The sequence below is a fragment of the Bufo bufo genome, chromosome 4, assembly GCF_905171765.1.
Source record: "Bufo bufo chromosome 4, aBufBuf1.1, whole genome shotgun sequence".
Lineage (NCBI taxonomy): Eukaryota > Metazoa > Chordata > Amphibia > Anura > Bufonidae > Bufo > Bufo bufo.
This window is the reverse complement of record NC_053392.1, coordinates 433,290,296-433,311,009: the sequence shown is the minus strand read 5'-3', so window position 1 is coordinate 433,311,009 and position 20,714 is coordinate 433,290,296. Positions and strand designations below refer to the sequence as shown.

Here is a 20,714-nt window from a genome sequence, read left to right as displayed (position 1 = left end):
TAAAATCTCATATACTTTATTAAATTGAATTAAAAATTGGAAACTATATCCCAAAAAGCTAGGACAGACATTGATCAATGATGATCCAAATAATAGACACAGAAGGTAAGCACCAAGGTATATACCTTTTTTTTGCGCCCTATAAGACGCACCTGCCCATAAGACGCACCTGGGTTTTTGAGGAGGAAAATAAGAAAAAAAATATTTTGAATCAAAAGGTGTGCTTTTGGTGGTTTTTGAACTACCGTAATGGTGGTCTGTGGGTGGCACTGTTATGGGGGCATCTGTGGGTGGCACTGTTATGGGGGCATCTGTGGGTGGCACTGTTATGGGGACATCTGTGGGTGGCACTGTTATGGGGGCATCTGTGGGTGGCACTGTTATGGGGGCATCTGTGGGTGGCACTGTAATGGGGGCATCTGTGGGTGGCACTGTAATGGGGGCATCTGTGGGTGGCACTGTAATGGGGGCATCTGTGGGTGGCACTGTAATGGGGGCATCTGTGGGTGGCACTGTAATGGGGGCATCTGTGGGTGGCACTGTAATGGGGGCATCTGTGGGTGGCACTGTAATGGGGGCATCTGTGGGTGGCACTGTAATGGGGGCATCTGTGGGTGGCACTGTAATGGGGGCATCTGTGGGTGGCACTGTAATGGGGGCATCTGTGGGTGGCACTGTAATGGGGGATCATTGTGGGGGCATCTGTGGATGACACATATATAGCATCTTATGTGTCATCCACAGATCCCCCATAACAGTGTCCCTGTGTAGTGAATGGGGGCCGGCATCTGTTTCTGTAATGGCAGCGGGGCCATCACTGTATTCTACTACACCGGGTCCCGCTCTCTGTAGTATACGGTAATCACATCTAACTTGTGGGTATTGTTAAAGTATTCCAATCATCTTAAATCTAGCGCTATACTACTTACAACTAACTTCGTGGCAGTCACGCTCACTGCGCCTGCGCCGCCTGCTTCATTCATAAAGTGGGCGGCGCAAGCGCAGTGAGCGTAGTGAGTTACGCTACAAGTGCCCGCCCGGTCTCCTGACTGCCAAGAAGTTAGTTGTAAGTAGTACAGCGCTAGATTTAAGATGATTGGAATACTTTAACAATACCCACAAGTTAGATATGATTACCGTATACTACAGAGAGTGGGGGCCCGGTGTAGTAGAATACAGTGACTGCACCGGGCCCCGCTGCCATTACAGAAACAGATGCCGGCCCCCAGCCTCTCCTCCCTTTTGGCATATTCACCGGACGGTCGCAGCATTCACCCCATAAGACGCACTGCTATTTCCCCCCCACTTTTGGGGGGGAAAAAGTGCGTCTTATAGGGCGAAAAATATGGTATATCATAAGGGAAAAGGGAAATCTGTCCCTAATCTTTCCCTATTCTTCTCCTCAGCCCAGGGTTGGCCCCTGATGGTGGGGACTCCCTGTCCTCGAACCTAGGCTGTTATTGCCCTCAGACGACCCTAAGGGGTATATGACAAGAGAGTAGGTAAATTTATAAAATCCTTTAAAAAAGGTGCTTACCATTCGACACACAAAACAAAAAAAATACCAAGATGAACACAGCACCCAACCCTAAATTGTAGGGCTTAGTGGTGGATAATGTTCACTCTCACGGTCATGATGTGATCAAGGACCTATAAATGAAAGTGTAATCAACTCTATAACTGGAGTAATATAAAACCCAACGCGTTTCCCCCGTTCACGGGTTCATCAGGGGGTGATAGGATATGGGTGTTGGATACAAATATCGATAATGTGGCATCCGTAACTAAATCACTAATATCAAGGTAGTGCACGAAATCAATACCAAGGCTCCATTACTTATTAACAAAAAGAGACCATCAACTGTTAGACAGGAAACCTGACAATATACTCAAGGGACCAGCATATGACGGCGATCACGCCCATATCGGGGCCTACGTGAAGTTCATTCCAGATATCTGTGGATAAAAAATATATAATAGGAGAAGTTGATCTAAAAAAAACACTCCCCTTTTAACAGTCGAAGGAAAATGAATCCAACAACACAAGTGTGAAAGTACCCCAAGTCTACCATAATCTACTGAATGACCACAAAGAGGGAAATGAACAGTAAGCAGGTCAAGTGGAGTCCAAAGATAAATCCTTTGGACTCTGCCTTATTGAAGTGAATATAATTGTTGCACTATACATGTGAATAAAGTTTTGGGCTAATAAACGTATACCCCAATGAAAAAGCCCAGCAGGACGCTCACATTCAGCATTTTATAGTGAACGGGTTGAATGAGGCATCGTCCCAAAAATTTCCCCAAAGGCAGCAATTGTCATAAAATAAGAAAAGTACAGTCATGTGAAAAAATTAGGACACCCTTTGAAAGCATGTGGTTTTTTGTAACATTTTTAATAAATGGTTATTTCATCTCCGTTTCAACAATACAGAGAGATTAAAGTAATCCGACTAAACAAAGAAAACTGAAGAAAAGTCTTTTCAAGATCTTCTGTAAATGTCATTCTACAAAAATGCCTATTCTAACTGAGGAAAAAGATAGGACACCCTTGCCCCTAATAGCGAGTGTTACCTCCTTTGGCTGAAATAACTGCAGTGAGACGGTTCTTGTAGCCATCTACCAGTCTTCGACATCGGTCTGAGGAAATTTTACCCCACTTCTCAATGCAGAACTTTTTCAGCTGTGAGATGTTTGAGGGGTTTCTTGCACGTACAGCCCTTTTCAAGTCACCCCACAGCATCTCAATGGGATTCAAATCTGGACTTTGACTTGGCCATTCCAGGACTCTCCATTTCTTCTTTTTCAGCCAATCTTTGGTTGATTTACTAGTATGTTTTGGGTCATTGTCATGTTGCATGGTCCAGTTCCGCTTCAGCTTTAATTTTCTAACTGATGGTCTCACATGTTCTTCAAGCACCTTCTGATACACAGTAGAATTCATCGTGGATTCTATGATGGTGAGCTGACCAGGTCCTGCTGCAGCAAAGCAGCCCCAAACCATGACACTTCCACCTCCATGCTTCACAGTTGGTATGAGGTTCTTTTCTTGGAATGCTGTGTTTGGTTTACGCCAAACATGTCCTCTGCTGTTGTGTCCAAATAATTCAATTTTGGATTCATCTGTCCAAAGAACATTATTCCAGAAGTCCTGGTCTTTGTCAACTTTATCGCTGGCAAATGTCAGTCTGGCCTCGATGTTTCTCTTGGAAAGCAAAGGTTTCCTCCTTGCACACCTCCCATGCAAGTTAAACTTGTACAGTCTCTTTCTGATTGTAGAGGCATGTACTTCTACATCAACAGTAGCCAGAGCCTGCTGTAGTTCTCGAGATGACACTTTAGGGTTTTTGGATACCTCTTTTAGCATCTTGCGGTCTGCTCTTGGGGTGAACTTGCTGGGGCGACCAGTCCTGGGCATGTTGGCAGTTGTTTTGAAAGCCCTCCACTTGTAGACTATCTTCCGGACAGTGGAATGGCTGATTTCAAAATCTTTTGAGATCTTTTTAAATCCCTTCCCAGACTCATAGGCTGCTACAATCTTTTTTCTGAAGTCCTCTGACAGCTCTTTTGCTCTCACCATGGTGCTCACTCTCACTTCAACAGTCAGGAGCACACCAAACTAAATGTCTGAGGTTTAAATAGGGCAAGCCTCATTCAACATGCAGAGTAACGATCTACTAATTATGTGCACCTGGTGTGATATACCTGTGTGAGATCTGAGCCAATTTAAGAGGGAATACATGTGAGGGTGTCCTATCTTTTTCCTCAGTTAGAATAGGCATTTTTGTAGAATGACATTTACAGAAGATCTTGAAAAGACTTTTCTTCAGTTTTCTTTGTTTAGTTGGATTACTTTAATCTCTCTGTATTGTTGAAACGGAGATGAAATAACCATTTATTAAAAATGTTACAAAAAACCACATGCTTTCAAAGGGTGTCCTAATTTTTTCACATGACTGTATGTATACTTGCCTTTTCATCCCCCACCACTTCCAGTGCCACTGCTCAGATCATTCCAACTGCTGCAGCCATGACCTCATTACAAGGAGTATAAGGGCATGTCATCACTGCAGCCAAATAAACAAATCCCAGTGGGAAGGATCATCGCTTGTAGAGATGGGGAATTAAATTGATGAGTATACATTCTTATATTATGACAGTTGTTGCCTTTGAGAAAATGTTTTAACACTTGGGGCAACCCCTTTAATATTGCCCTCCAGTGTTTTACACTGTGCATTTCTATGAATGAAAATTTACAAAACCGTTGATTGCACTTTAGATCTGAATCACTTTTTTGACAGTTTTTTTTATTGAATCATAATAGTAGGTTTGGCATTTTACAGTACTTAAAGGAAACTGGTCATCACTTTCGAAGCCTATTTATCCACTCACTTTTCTATAAAATGTTTTAATACATTAATAATGATATTAAAATCAATTCTGAACGAACTATCAGTTCAGAGAAAAACCTAAAATAAATGTTCCCGCCATATATGTAAATGCACCTTTTAGATGAGTCCTGTCTCCTCCATGCTTCAGAGAGGTGTCCAGCGTTCTGACTCTTGGAGAGCAGCCGTGCCCACAAAGTAATAAAAAACACCCTCTACGATTGCTCATCTCCACCCCTTCTCTTCCAAGCTGCGCAGTATACATTATATGATCAGTAGTAGTGTTGATTGCGAATATTCTAATCACAAATTTTTATCGTGAATATCGACATTTTGTAATCGCGAATATTCTAGATTTTTTCATCAGTGAGTGAGGTGACTGGTTCTGCACATGCGCGGGATTTAGGACGTGAGTTCGGGAGGAGGGTACGATCTTTAGATTCTGTCACTCTTATAACGGGAGGTGGGGTTAAGAATGGGAAGTGATTAGGTAAGCATTTAAATTACATAACTTGAAAAAAGCAAAAATGGACTGTAAAAGAAGTACTTGGAGTTGTTTAAAAAAATAAATAAATAAAAAATCACTAGGATGATTAGGGTGGGGGAGAACTATCTCTGGATGCCGATGATTCTTATGGTTAAAAACCGGTGACAGGTTCCCTTTTAACAGAACAAATGTGTTGTCTTCCCATAATGGTAAATGCATCAGATGAAATCTTAAAATGCTCAACCACTCTCAGTTTATTGGCTTACCTTTAAAGCTCACTCTGGATATAGTGATTAATGGTTGACAGCTCCAACGTCAAGAGACAAATTAGAAGTTAATGAATCATAGCAAGGGAAGATGTGCTAAACTCATGCACAGAGTCCTTGGTAATGTTGATTGATCTTGTTTTTGTTGTTTTTCAGGTGGTGCTAGTGAGATGGAATGAACCTTTCCAGAAGTTGGCAACTTGTGATGCAGATGGAGGAATATTTGTGTGGATCCAGTATGAAGGCAGATGGTCTGTAGAACTGGTCAATGATCGCGGGGCACAGGTGGGCAGTAAATCTGGTGTCCATTATGAATTAATGAGTTTTGGTATATGGAAATTAATTTTCCTTTAAAGATGTAAAACTTTTAGGGACGACGGCTAATTGTGTGCAGATGTCGATTCAGTAGTCTGAAAGAAATCTAAATCACCTTTAAGGCATAGTTTTACCACTATGTCTAGGTAAACACCACATATTATGTTGATAAATTTACAGTTACTTTGCTTTAATTACAATTTCTTGTGGTCCGCTGCTGCCCTCTGAAATGTGCACAGTTTTGCCTTACTGGGGGTGGGGTGTCAGAAAACCAGTCAGTATCTGGCGTGGCCGCCATTTGCCTCACGCAGTGCAACATATCTCCGTTGCATAGAGTTGATCAGGTTGTTGATTTTGGCGTGTGGAATGTTGGACCACTCCTCTTCAATAGCTATGCAAAGTTGCAGAATATTGGCAGGAACTGGAACACGCTGTTGTATACGCCGATCCATAGCATCCCAAACTTGCCCAATGGGTGACATGTCCGGTGAGCAGAGGTCGCGCTACATTTTTTCTGGAAGAGTAAAAATACTCCTCTTACCATTTTTGAGGAGTATTTTCAGCCGATGAGGAGTATGAAAGTTACAGTAATTCAAATAGTTAATACGAAGGCCTACATAACATTAAGGAGTTGCCATTATTGCAGGGAAACCATTACTAGTACTCTAGAACTGTCTTCCATGCATAAATAGCAAATTTAGACAATTTTTTTATTTAGCTGAGGTCACTGTTGCTCTGAGGGGGGTCGGCACCACTGAGGTCACTGTTGGGCTGAGGGGTGGGCACCACTGAGGTCACTGTTGCTCTGAGGGGTCGGCACCACTGAGGTCACTGTTGCTCTGAGGGGGTCGGCACCACTGAGGTCACTGTTGCTCTGAGGGGGTCGGCACCACCGAGGTCACTGTTGCTCTGAGGGGGTCGGCACCACCGAGGTCACTGTTGCTCTGAGGGGGTCGGCACCACCGAGGTCACTGTTGCTCTGAGGGGGTCGGCACCACCGAGGTCACTGTTGCTCTGAGGGGGTCGGCACCACCGAGGTCACTGTTGCTCTGAGGGGGTCGGCACCACCGAGGTCACTGTTGCTCTGAGGGGGTCGGCACCACCGAGGTCACTGTTGCTCTGAGGGGGTCGGCACCACCGAGGTCACTGTTGCTCTGAGGGGTTCGGCACCACCGAGGTCACTGTTGCTCTGAGGGGGTCGGCACCACCGAGGTCACTGTTGCTCTGAGGGGGTCGGCACCACCGAGGTCACTGTTGCTCTGAGGGGGTCGGCACCACCGAGGTCACTGTTGCTCTGAGGGGGTCGGCACCACCGAGGTCACTGTTGCTCTGAGGGGGTCGGCACCACCGAGGTCACTGTTGCTCTGAGGGGGTCGGCACCACCGAGGTCACTGTTGCTCTGAGGGGGTCGGCACCCCCCATGTAATAACTACTTGCACCCCCCATGTAATAACAATCCTGGAGCATCTATTCTTATGACTTTGTTGCACCATTCCTCTTATTTCTGCTATTAGTTATGAATGACTTGCTAGCAGTTTGCAGTGAAGGTCCAGATGGGGGTGTCACTGCACAGCCTGATATTCAATCAGTGCTGTGAACTGGTAACCCCCCGCTGGACCTTTTATTGCAGACTACTCGCAATTTGTTCATAAGTTCTAGTAGGAATAATAGAGGAATGGTACAATATAGTCACAAGAATTGATTCCCCAGAATTGTTATTGCATGGGAAATGCAAGTCGTTACTAAAACAGACATGTCCCCTTCAAGTACATGATCGCTCGGGGCACCTTAAATATTTGCTGCTGTTTGTACCGCTGGTCACTGGGGTTTGCCATCCATCACGTGGCCATTGCTGCCCACCAAAGTTACGTCCTTGTAGATGAGCTCTCAGGTGGGTATGTCAGTGCCACCGGGGCTGTTGGTAGACTCTGAAGAGACCTGAGGCACTGGCAGAGCAGGACACAGGCACAATGGATGGTGGTGCATGCTGGTGCAAAGGGCACAAGCGAAAGACCCGGGCACATACCTTGCACCGCCACAGTCACATGTTGTGGATCTGGATGATCACATCACGCAGTGATAACCACCAGGCTTGCCTGTAGATCTAGGGAGCAGCAACCTTCGGCACTCCAGCTGCTGTGAAACTACAACACCCAGCATGCACACTTGCTCAGTTGTTCTTGTAACTCCTAAAGAAGTGAAAGGAGGATACTGGGAGTTGTAGTTTCAGCACAGCTGGAGTGGCTGAGGTTGCTGATCCCTGATCTAGAGGCTGTCATTTTGTGATGTGATTGATCTTGCTATAAAGAGGAGTTCGTCTTCCATGAGCCATTTCATCTCATGCCACCAGATAATGCCACAAAATTGCCACCACCGCTGTGGTTATTGGATTATACAGAGGGATTGTATGTCCTGGAGGCTGTAAATGGCCACATGCAGTCCTTGTAGCACCATGTGGCGCCACATTACAGAAGAAATCCTTATAGCACACAATATCCCTAGTTCAGCGTCTGATGGAACATGCTGCAATGAATTATCCTTGATGGATTCATAGGAAAGCTGACCTAGGTAGAGGTCTACGGGTGACAGGTCGGTCCGTTATGGAGGTCTCCTGTTGGCGTGTCCAGCGCTGAGACCCTCGCTGACTTCTATAAGCAGGAGTCTGAAGCGCTCAGCCACTTTTCCTCACTGCTGAGCGTGGTAGTGAGGACGGTCCCCTAGACCTTCTGTTGAGGCCATCTTCAGTACTGCACTCAGCAGGGAGGAGAGATGGCGCTTGGCTGATTGCTTCAGACATCACTATAGGGTAATAACAAGGCGCTCAGACCACCACTAAATTTCCCAGCAAGGCCACACTTACCCCGCCAGTGAGGATCGCGCGCCTCCTTCCTCCCTTCAGAGCGGTGTGTCATAAGCTCCGGCAGCCGCTGAAACTGACCAATAACAAAGCTCCTTACTATAAGGAGCCTTGTTATTGATTGTTTTAGGCAGCAGCAGCATCGCTGCGCTGCCTGTGCCGTTCACAGCATTCACTGCGCTGTTGAATGGCAGGGAAAAGTCTAAGGCGTATCGGTACGCCTTAGACTTTTTCCAGGGAGTAAAATGGCCTGAACAGGCGTCTATGACGCTTGTACATGCATTATTGCGACCTCTGCCGGTGAGTATGCTGGCCATGCAAGAACTGGGATGTTTTCAGCTTCTAGGAATTGGGTACAGATCCTTGCAATATGGGGTTGTGCATTATCATGCTGCAACATGAGGTGATGGTCGTGGCTGAATGGCACAACAATGGGCCTCAGAATCTAGTCACGGTATCTGTGCATTCAAAATGCCATGAATAAAATGCACATGTGTTTGTTGTCCATAACATACGGCTGCCCATACCATAACCCCACCACCACCATGGGCCATTCGATCCACAACGTTGACATCCGCAAACCGCTCACCCACACAACGCCTCACACCCTGTCTGCCATCTGCACTGAACAGTGAAACTGGGACTCATCCATGAACAGAACTCCTCTCCAACGTGCCAGACGCCATCGAATGTGAGCATTTGCCCACTCAAGTCGGTTACGACGAGGAACTGCAGTCAGGTCTAGACCCCGATGAGGACGACGAGCATGCAGATGAGCTTCCCTGAGACGGTTTCTGACAGTTAGTGCAGAAATTCTTTGGTTATGCAAACCGATTGTTACTGCAGCTGTCCAGGTGGCTGGTCTTAGACGATCTTCGAGGTGAACATGCTCGATGTGGAGGTCCTGGACTGGTGTGGTTTACACGTGGTCTGTGGTTGTGAGGCCAGTTAGATGTACTGCCAAATTCTCTGAAATGCCTTTGGAGATGGCTTATGGTAGATAAATGAACATTCATTGCACGGGCAACAGCTTTGGTAGACATTTCTGCAGTCAGCATGCCAATTGCACGCTCTCTCAAACGTTGCGACATCTGTGGCATTGTGCTGTGTGATCAAACTGCACATTTCAGAGTGGTCTTTTATTGTGGGCAGTCTAAGGCACACCTGTGCAATATTCATTCTGTCTAATCAGCACCTTGAAATGCCACACCTGTGAGGTGAGATGGATTATCTTTGCAAAGGAGAAGTGCTCACTAACACAGATTTGGAGAGATTTGTGAACAATATTTGAGAGTTTTGGGTCTTTTGTGTATGGAAAAAAAATGTTTCAGATCTTTGAGTTCAGCTCATGCAAAATGGGAGCAAAACCGAAAGTGTTGCGTTTTATATTTTTGCTCAGTTTATTTTAACCATATACACTACCATCTAGTGGTGTTCTCCCTCCACATTCTCTGTGGGGTTCTTCAGGTGCTCTTCGTGGTAAGTAATCAACCAGTTAGTATGCAAAGATAAAAATAAAAATTGCATCTAAACCAGCCTGGTTGTGTCACCCACCCCACAGAAATAAGAACATGGGGGTAAGAGGCCAACCTCAGAACTATTATAGGCAGAAAATCTCAGTCATACAACAATATACTATCACTACGGAACTGTAAACCAGTAGTTACATCCACTCAATGGTGATACTTAGCTTGGGGCCTGGATGGTGTGTACCCCATATGTATGATGACCATGTCTGTTCATAGAGATTGACCACAATGTCTATTCAGACAGGGAAATGGCATTGGAAGCCCTGTCATGGGACCAAAATGCACAAATAGCATGCATCCCGATGTTGACCTGCATAATCTCAGACTGGTGCAGTACACACTATTCAGGTCGCTAGCTAAGTATTATTGAGTGGGGGTTACTATTGGTTTACAATTCTGTAGGCATAGTATACTGTTATATTGCCTGTGAGATTTTCTCCCCATGAAAGTGCTGAGGTTGGCTCCTTACCCCCATGCACTTTTTTTTAATTAATTACTGGTTGGTTACTTAGAACTAGGGATGAGCGAATCGACTTTGGATGAAACGTTGTTTGAATACTGTACGGAGCGAGCAGTATTAGAATGTATTGGCTCAGATGAGTCGAAGTTATTTGCGAAGTCTCGCGAGACTTCGCATAATAACTTCATAAATTCTGTCATAAACTTTATGCTGACCTCACTGAGGGCAGTATAAAATAGTGACAGAAATGCTGATTTCAGTGGTGTGTCACTCATGAGCTAAAAGTAAGTGTTTGCTGAGAACCAGCATCATAGTCATTGCAGACTAGGCCTTGAAAAGAGTCACGGCCACCTGAGAAGAGTCCTGGTTATTCATGAATTCATGGTCTCCCTGCCCACCTGCTGATGACTGACCGTCTTCTACCTAGTTTTCTCCCTTTCTCTCTAGGAGAGAACTACCAATCATCAGCAGATGGATGAGAGAGGAGGAGATTATGGATAACCATGACTCTTAGGGCTCTTTCACACCTGCGTTATTGTCTTCCGGCATAGAGTTCCGTCGTCGGGGCTCTATGCCGGAAGAATCCTGATCAGGATTATCCTAATGCATTCTGAATGGAGAGAAATCCGTTCAGGATGCATCAGGATGTCTTCAGTTCCGGAACGGAACGTTTTTTGGCCGGAGAAAATACCGCAGCATGCTGCGCTTTTTGCTCCGGCCAAAAATCCGGAACACTTGCCGCAAGGCCGGATCCGGAATTAATGCCCATTGAAAGGCATTGATCCGGATCCGGCCTTAAGCTAAACGTCGTTTCGGCGCATTGCCGCATCCGACATTTAGCTTTTTCAGAGTGGTTACCATGGCTGCCGGGACGCTAAAGTCCTGGCAGCCATGGTAAAGTGTAGTGGGGAGCGGGGAGCAGTGTACTTACCGTCCGTGCGGCTCCCCGGGCGCTCCAGAGTGACGTCAGGGCGCCCCAAGCTCATGGATCATGTGATCACATGGATCACGTCATCCATGCGCATGGGGCGCTCTGACGTCATTCTGGAGCGCCCCGGGAGCCGCACGGACGGTAAGTATACTGCTCCCCCGCTCCCCGCTCCTACTATGGCAGCCAGGACTTTAATAGCGTCCTGGGTGCCATAGTAACACTGAACGCATTTGGAAGACGGTTCCGTCTTCAAATGCTTTCAGTACACTTGCGTTTTTCCGGATCCGGAGTGTAATTCCGGCAAGTGGAGTACACGCCGGATCCGCACAACGCAAGTGTGAAAGAGGCCTTATCCGGTAGATTTGACTCTTTTCAAGGCCTAGGCTGCAATGATTATGATGTTGGTTCTCGGCAACCACTTACTTTTAGCTGATGAGTGACACACCGCTGTCAGCATTTCTGTCACTAATTTATACTGCCCTCAGTACAGTCAGCATAAAGTTGATGACAGGTTCCCTTTAATTTCTACTGTAAAAAAACATTTCCCGGGCTCTGGTTGGGTTCTAAGTGGTACCTTGGAACCAAACCAGAGTTCCGGAAATGGTTTTCTACAGTACAAATTACTTTATGAAGTTATTATGCAAAGCCTCGCGAGAGTTCGCAAAGTAATAACTTCGGCTCATCTGAGCCAATGCATTCTAATACTGTATGGGGCGCTTGCTCCCTACAGTATTCAAACAAAGTATTATGCGAATCGTCGATTCGCTCATCCTTACCTACAACCAAGTGCCTCTAATGAACCTCATGGAGGTTGAGGGGAGAAATGCATTGGGATTATTGCTGTATTAGGATTGTATTGTTCTGTATATGGTTGTTATATGTGATGTACTTTTGAGTGACCCCTAAGAGATTTAGGGTAGCACTAATACCTGACCATACTTCTACAGTATAACATACTGTCTTTTTTTTCCCCTTGACACTGAAATTCTAGGACTTGACAGGGCCAGGTTTGAGATAGTGGGATCGTCCTTATCAAGGCAGGTGTCCTGATTTAGGCAAGGTTGTCTAGGGACATGAATAGAGGTCAGAATGTTCTGATTAACACAATTATATTTTCTTTTTTCTAGCACCAGTTTTTGCAGTTGACTGTATTGCAATGCCACTGTTTGTACCTACCATATTATCAGACCTCAGCAGGGACTAGGGTAGTGTGTTCTAGGGGAAGACTCCAGGTAGTGGGATTACCCTTATCATTGGTCAGTTCACTATATAGGATTACTGTGATATTGAAAGTACTTATTTTATAGATTCTCATTAAAGGCGTTTTCTGACATTTTACTACTGATGACCTATGATCAGTACCTGATCGGTAAGGTTTCGACACTCTGGACCCATGATGATCAGCTGTTTAAGAAAGCATCGGTGCTCCTGTGAGCACTCTGGCCTTCTCTCAGCTTTTCCTAGGCCAGTGAGGACACATTCATTGGTAACGTGGCCTAGGCAGAGCTCAGTCACATAGAAGTGAATGGGGCTGAGCAGCTATAACAAGCACAGCTGCATACTATGTACAGTGCTGTTCTTGATAAGCACGGAGAATGCCACGGTGCTCACAGGAGCGTCTCCTCTCAAACAGCCGATCAGGGGTCCCGTGTGTCGGACCTCCAACAATCAAATACTAATGACTTATCCTGAGGATAGGTCATCAGTAGTAAAATGTCAGAAAGCCCTTTTAAAGGTTAAAGGGGTGGTACCAAGTTTATAAGTTATCCCCATCCATAGCATACAGGGAATAACTAGCTGACCTACTGCTGGGACCCCCACTGATGCTGAGAATGGGTTCTTTCGGTCTTGGTAAACACAGGGCAGACTTGAGATGACAGGTTTCGATGCTTGCTTAGTTTGAATTTGTGCATCTTGGAGCGCAGCAGGAGAAACACTGAACAAGTGTCGAGAACAGAAGCTACATGCAGGAGAATACAGGTCTCGGCGCTAGAAGAGCAGCAGGCAGTAGAAGACTAACCCTGTCAATCCAGGGGAAGGAGGGGAGGGACTGAAGCTGAAGGGAGTGTGTCAAACTGATGCTCCAAAGGCTCTGGCCCAGTTAGGTCATTTACATATAAATAAAAATGCTGTATTCTCAGTAATGGGGCTACTGAGAGTCATAATAAGGGTATTGTTTTTATTAGCATGATCAACCCTACCAGACTGGTTATTTTTGTTTTTTGTTACGGTAAATTTTAATTATGAATAACGTTTGTGTGTGGCCATCTTATATACTGTCATAATTCATCTTTTCTGTCAGAGAAATGTGCATTTTACATGACTGCTCTAAGGCTCTTTTTTTTATGTAATTGGATTGGTCTGACTAAGTTTACCTTAGTCGTTAATACTTTTGTATAGGTATTGAATTACCTAGTAATTGCAGCATGTTCTTTCCTCCCCCAGGCATTTAAGTGCTGCGGCTAAAACAGCGTTGCTAGGTGTCCTCCGTCTCCTATCTTCTATATACAGAAGACGGAGGACGTAGTAGTGGGCAGTTCCGAACGCTGCGTGCGCGCTCCTGTCGGACTGGGATAGTGCCGATATTCGCAATTGAAAATTTGCGATCAACTACCCAGGAGGAAGAGGGCGTGTTTAAGTATGGAGAAACCCGATTGGTTGGGGTGAGGCTGCGCGTTCCCGAGATGAGCCGAATGAATTCTGGGTAGTTAGGGAGAGAGGTCTTAGCCTCTGGGTAAGGGCATCAGCGGCCATCTTGAGAAGATAGTCAGAAAAAAGTCTTGCGAGGAGCGGTTGCTATGGACGGAATCTTATTAAACAAGTGGTATGTGAACACAATAATTAGTGATTATGGATCATCACCACAGCAGCAACAACATACACTCACCTAAAGAATTATTAGGAACACCTGTTCTATTTCTCATTAATGCGATTATCTAGTCAACCAATCACATGGCAGTTGCTTCAATGCATTTAGGGGGGTGGTCCTGGTCAAGACAATCTCCTGAACTCCAAACTGAATGTCAGAATGGGAAAGAAAGGTGATTTTAAGCAATTTTGAGCGTGGCATGGTTGTTGGTGCCAGACGGGCCGGTCTGAGTATTTCACAATCTGCTCAGTTACTGGGATTTTCACGCACAACCATTTCTAGGGTTTACAAAGAATGGTGTGAAAAGGGAAAAACATCCAGTATGCGGCAGTCCTGTGGGCAAAAATGCCTTGTGGATGCTAGAGGTCAGAGGAGAATGGGCCGACTGATTCAAGCTGATAGAAGAGCAACGTTGACTAAAATAACCACTCGTTACAACCGAGGTATGCAGCAAAGCATTTGTAAAGCCACAACACGCACAACCATGGGCTACAACAGCAGAAGACCCCACCAGGTACCACTCATCTCCACTACAAATAGGAAAAAGAGGCTACAATTTGCACAAGCTCACCAAAATTGGACTGTTGAAGACTGGAAAAATGGTTTCTTGAACATGACAATGAGTTCACTGTACTAAAATGGCCCCCACAGTCACCAGATCTCAACCCAATAGAGCATCTTTGGGATGTGGTGGAACGGGAGATTCGTGCCCTGGATGTGCATCCCTCAATCTCCATTAACTGCAAGATGCTATCCTATCAATATGGGCCAACATTTCTAAAGAATGCCATCAGCACCTTGTTGAATCAATGCCACGTAGAATTAAGGCAGTTCTGAAGGCAAAAGTATTAGTATGGTGTTCCTAATAATTCTTTAGGTGAGTGTATATGAAAATTTTATTTTAAGTGAAAATATGACAGTTATCAGTGTAAAAATTGAATAGGAAAATGAATGTTGGATTTATAAGATTTAGTACACTTATAGTGCATTCATTATCAAGAAGGAAAATAAATGACTGTAAATTGGGTGTGTTTATTTGCCAGTGAAGCGATTCTTGTTTTGCACTTCTGCTTGACAACAAATATATGCTAATTACACATCATGTTGGTTGTTTCTCCTCTGATTCACGTATTCAGCTTTAGAAGAGTTCACTGTTGATTGCAGTGGATAATAGGAAATTGATTTCTTTCTTTTTTTTTATGCAGGAACAGAACATAAGTTATTGTTAGGTTAAATTGATTACTTTATCTGAGGAGTATTTCCGCAGCTAAAATCTTTAAGCTGGGATTACAGAGTGTCTTATCTCTGTGGGACAACTTTTTATTTTTTATTTTTGTTGCTTTATGATGAAACTTTTCTTCAAGAAAATAAATGCAACATGAATGTCTTGTCCTCATTTCTGTTGATAAAATGTTATTACATAGTGCCTATTGAAGTAAATTTGTGATCGTGTCATACCTGTTCACTCTCAGTTCCCCTGAGTTAGGGCTCTAGTTTGCAGTGGCTCCCCATTTCTCTACCAGTAAGGCCTCTTGCACACGACCGTGTGCTGGCCGTGCCCATGCTGCGGACTGCAAATTGCGGTCTGCAATGCACGGGCACCGACCGTGGGGCAGCCACATGCGGATCGTGGACCCATTCACTTGAATGGGGTCTGTGATCCGTCCGTTCCGCAAAAAGATAGAACAATAATTTTTTTGCGGAGCAGAAGCATGGAACGTAGTGCTTACGTTCCGCACCTCCGGATTTGTGGACCCATTCAAGTGAACGGTAATACAGCTACGGAAGCACTACGGCCGTGTGAAAGAGGCCTAATTATCATAAGCTTTCATTATGGCTAGCTAAAAGGAGCTATGAGCAGGATGCCTACTAGTGCAACCTCTATATGGCCTAATAGGGCATATTAACAAGAGTTTTACTGAGTGCACACCCTCTGTAATCCCTTCCCACCTCCGGCATTAAAGCCTCTTTGAAAATGGGACTTTCATATTGTCCCAATGCATCTAAAGTTAAAGGGATTTTCCAAGATATTTTTTTATTGATGACCTATCTCTCAGGTCACTTTTATTTTATTTTTTTACATCACCATATTCTGACCCCTATAGCTTTTTTATAGTTATATCTGAGCTGTGTTTGGGCTCATTTTTTTGCAGGACAATCTGTAGTTTTTATTGATACCATTTTGGAGTAACTTTTTGATCACATTTTATTACATTTTTTGGATAAGAGAAGCGATGAAAAAATGCCAAATTGGCTATTTTGACCCTTTTTCCTGTTACATCATTCGCCATATTGGAACAATATTTTTATATTTTAATTGTACGGGCGTTTTCAGTCGTGGTGATACCCATGATGTTTATTTTTTGTCTTTTATGTATTTTTTTTTTTTTATTCTACAGAAAGGGCGGTTATTTAAACTTTTATATTTCTTTATTTTTTATATATATTTAACAGGTTTTTCTTAAATTTTTTGTAATGATTTTGAAGCTCGGATTTGAGCCTACAAAATCCAATTTTTTGTTTTTTAATTCTGGATTTTTTTTTACATCCATTTAAATGTCAAAATTGCTCATTTCTTACATTATGTTGGCCTGCCACCTGCTGGCCAAAATAGGAATTGTAGCTTTAATGCCCTGGGTCTTTTCAGGGAAACCCAGCATATTTAAAATCAATTACCGGTATCCTCATTGGCTGCAGAGGATGCCGATAAGAAGCCTGGAAGCGCGGCATCTAGAGGCTTTAATTACTGTGATCGGCATTATTGCCGCGGGTCGCTCCAGCGCCCTACATGTATAGTGCTGGTTGTGAAAGGGTTAAATAGTAAAAAGTTTGGACACACCTTCTCATTCAAAGAGTTTTCTTTATTTTGATGACTATGAAGGCATCAAAACTATGAATTAACACATGTGGAATTATATACATAACAAACAAGTGTGAAACAACTGAAAATGTCATATTCTAGGTTCTTCAAAGTAGCCACCTTTTGCTTTGATTACTGCTTTGCACACTCTTGGCATTCTCTTGATGAGCTTCAAGAGGTAATCCTCTGAAATGGAGGAGTTCCCAGAGATGCTTAGCACTTGTTGGCCCTTTTGCCTTCACCAGCTCCAGCTCACCCCAAACCATCTCGATTGGGTTCAGGTCCGGTGACTGTGGAGGCCAGGTCATCTGGCGCAGCACCCCATCACTCTCCTTCATGGTCAAATAGCCCTTACTTTCAAAGTTTTCCCAATTTTTCGGCTGACTGACTGACCTTCATTTCTTAAAGTAATGATGGCCACTCATTTTTCTTTACTTAGCTGCTTTTTTCTTGCCATAATACAAATTCTAACAATCTATTCAGTAGGACTATCAGCTGTGTATCCACCTGACTTCTCCTCAACGCAACTGATGGTCCCAACCCCATTTATAAGGCAAGAAATCCCACTTATTAAACCTGACAGGGCACACCTGTGAATTGAAAACCATTTCAGGGGACTACCTCTTGAAGCTCATCAAGAGAATGCCAAGAGTGTGCAAAGCAGTAATCAAAGCAAAAGGTGGCTACTTTGAAGAACCTAGAATATGACATATTTTCAGATGTTTCACACTTGTTTGTTATGTATATAATTCCACAAGTGTTAATTCATAGTTTTGATGCCTTCAGTGTGAATCTACAATTTTCAGTCATGAAAATAAAGAAAACTCTTTGAATGAGAAAGTGTGTCCAAACTTTTGGTCTGTACTGTATATATAATTTTTCATTTTTACAGCCAAGTGTGATAAACTCTATGAAATGCCTGTGGGGTCAAAGTGCTCACTACACCTCTTAAAAATTCCTTGGGTGGTGTAGTTTCAAAAATGTGATTTACTTTTTGGGGGTTTCCACCTCAGGATCTTTTCAAATGCAACATGACGCCCAAGCACCATTCCAGCAAACTGTGCCCTCCAAAAACCTTATGGCACTTCTTGTCTTCTGAGCCCTGCCATGTGCCCATACAGCAGTTTTCGACCACATATGGAGGTGCTCATGTAAGCTGGAGAATCAGGGGGAAAAATATTGAGGTTTGTTGTGCTGTTAACCCTTGCTGTGTTACAGTAAAAAAATTATTAAAATGGACAATTGCAGTGGACCATGTAACAGCCAGAGAGAAGATGAGCTGTTTATACTCAATGGCTGTGATGTGGTCCGCTGCAATTGGGCAGCTCACAGCCAAGAAGAAGGAAACACCCCCTAAAAAAACTCGGCCGTCTCCTCCTCCCTGTACCGATGCTATTGATTAGCATACAGGATGCCAAAACAAAACGGGCACAGCGGGGCAACTGAGCAGCGCATCAGTAAAAATATAGTGCAATGACCTCTCCTAATCTTGGACTTCAACGTGATGTATTGATTTTAGAAAGTACAAACTGATGAAAGATCCTCTTTAAGAGCCAGAGAGCGTGCACGCCCCCTATAGGCATTGAGAGGCATTGCTGTCAGGAAGCAGGCCTCAGCCTGCATGAAGGAGGGAACATTGCTACTCCAGTGGCTGAGCACGCTAGGCAGGGCAAGATGGATACTGGCGGGTCCAGGCATTCGGAGAGCTGGAGAATTGAAGCGGCTGAGCAGAGAGGAGCAGCGGTGGGCACAAACTACCACCATGACATTACCCCCTCGTCCTTATGCCCCTTCTTGTTTGGTCTGGTGGTCAGGGCTGTTGCAAAAAAAAAAAATTCAGAAGGACTGGTGCATTAATGTTTTGAGAAGATTCAAAGGATCTCTCCTCTGGACCAAAATATTTCCAGTCCACCAGATAGAAAGTCTTGTCTCTAGATTCACTTAAATTATTATTATAAGAAAACTAGGCCCGAGTGAGCAGGAACACCCAGTTGTCTTGGTGAGAAAAAAAAAAAAAAACAAAGAGGGGAAGATACAGTAGTTCTCAAAAGTCTGGTTAATCTGGTAGGCAGAAGAAAAGTCCAATATAATGTCCAACAGTGGAGGTGAGCGAAGATTCAAAGATTTGATTTGGACGCTTTGCTGCGTTCCAAATTAATTTGTCACGAAGTGTGTTAAATCAGTTATATCCCACCTAATCACAAGTATTTATTAAAGCAATCAATCAGAAGCAAAATGGTATGAAAAAATACATCTAAACATTACGCCTAGGTGCCCCCTCCACACACTATATTTCATAATGTCTGTGTTTGCGTAGTTTCCTATTAACCGTGTCTAAAATTCTTTACAAAGCGGTACACTAGCATAAGTTTTATTCTCCCAAGACATTTAAGCATAACACTTAAAAATGGAGTATACTTGACAGTCAAGTACAATTAGCACAATTCATGTTCATTAACCACTTAAAGTTTTGTCCGGGCTTTTTAATATTGATGACCTAGGGTGGCAACAGCATGAGGAGTAAACATAGTGGCCCAATCACAGAGTGGTGAGGGTGACAACAGCATGAGGAGTCAACATAGTGGCCCAGTCACAGAGTGGGGAGGTGGGGGGCAGCAGCAGTGGCAGTAGGCAACAGCAGTAACATCACAAAATAATGGCGGTAGGAGAAGATGGCAACAGAGGCAGCAAGTGTGTGGTAGCATCAGAATAGTGGCTGAAGCACATGGCCAGAAGTAACTGGCCATTTTTCACAATGTTCTGGTGTGACAGCACACTGCAGTCAGAACATTACTGCCAGAATGATCTAGTCTGAGGCATCAGGCATGGATGTGTGGAAATCCTGACTGATCCATGCCCGATTCATCTTCATAAAGGTTAATCTCTCAACTTTTTGTGTTGAAAGACAAGTTCTCTTTGGTATAACTATGCCCTCTGCTGCGCTAAATGGCCGCTTTGATGCCACACTACTGGCCGGGCAGGAAACTGCTGCCACAATTCAACTTTGGCTGCCCAGTAGTCCAAGGGATCTTGGATCTGGGGTGACGGGGTGCAATCCAAGTATGCCACCACCTGCTAGTTCAGGTTCTTCTACATGTCCTGCTGCTGGCTGGTTTCTTCAGTAAGCAGGTGAAGAAAAGTGCTCATCGGAGACTGGAGACTCCAGTTACTGCTGATGGAGCTGGTGCTGCTCCTGCAACCCCCCTCCAGCAGTCATGGCAGTGGCACGTGACCGCCGAGGGTTCCCCTAGTCAGATCTTTGTGAAGATGGGCAATGGTGCACATAGGCAGCTACCAACTGACTACATATGGTGTCTCTATAGTAGTTGAGTTTATCATCCCTCTCAACAGGTGTGTAAAAAAAAATGGCCTTGTAGCGAGGGTCTCATGGAGAGCCAGTAGTCATCCCTCTATCGAATGGTGATAAAGCGGCTGTCACTATGCAAGGAACATAGCATGCATCTGACCATTTGTGCAAGGGACTCATCTCCACTGCATACTGCCACTGTCTGTCGGTGTCATCTGCCTGGTCTTTCTCATGCCCTCCTGATCCTCTCTTGTTGTTTGTGCAGATAAACCACCCATTTCTGTATACATTTCTTGGGCATAACTTCTTCGTCCTCCTCCCCACAGGTGGCCGTGAGATGTAGGCGCTACGTCTATTGTCCCATGGCCAGACAGTTTTATCAGCATCTGCTCTAGGATGTGAAGGAGTGGAATGACGCCGTTCATCTCGTAGTCTTGGCGACTGA

General features: G+C 44.4%; 1 protein-coding gene across 1 annotated transcript in view; it reads left to right on the top strand.

Annotated features, from left to right (window-relative positions):
• The window catches only part of TULP4 (TUB like protein 4), a 400,386-nt gene that overhangs the window by 181,738 nt on the left and 197,934 nt on the right, over nt 1–20,714 (top strand). The window contains exon 3 of the mRNA XM_040429356.1: nt 5,298–5,426. Within this exon, the coding sequence (XP_040285290.1) occupies nt 5,298–5,426 (129 nt within the window). The remainder of the gene's footprint in view (nt 1–5,297; nt 5,427–20,714) is intronic.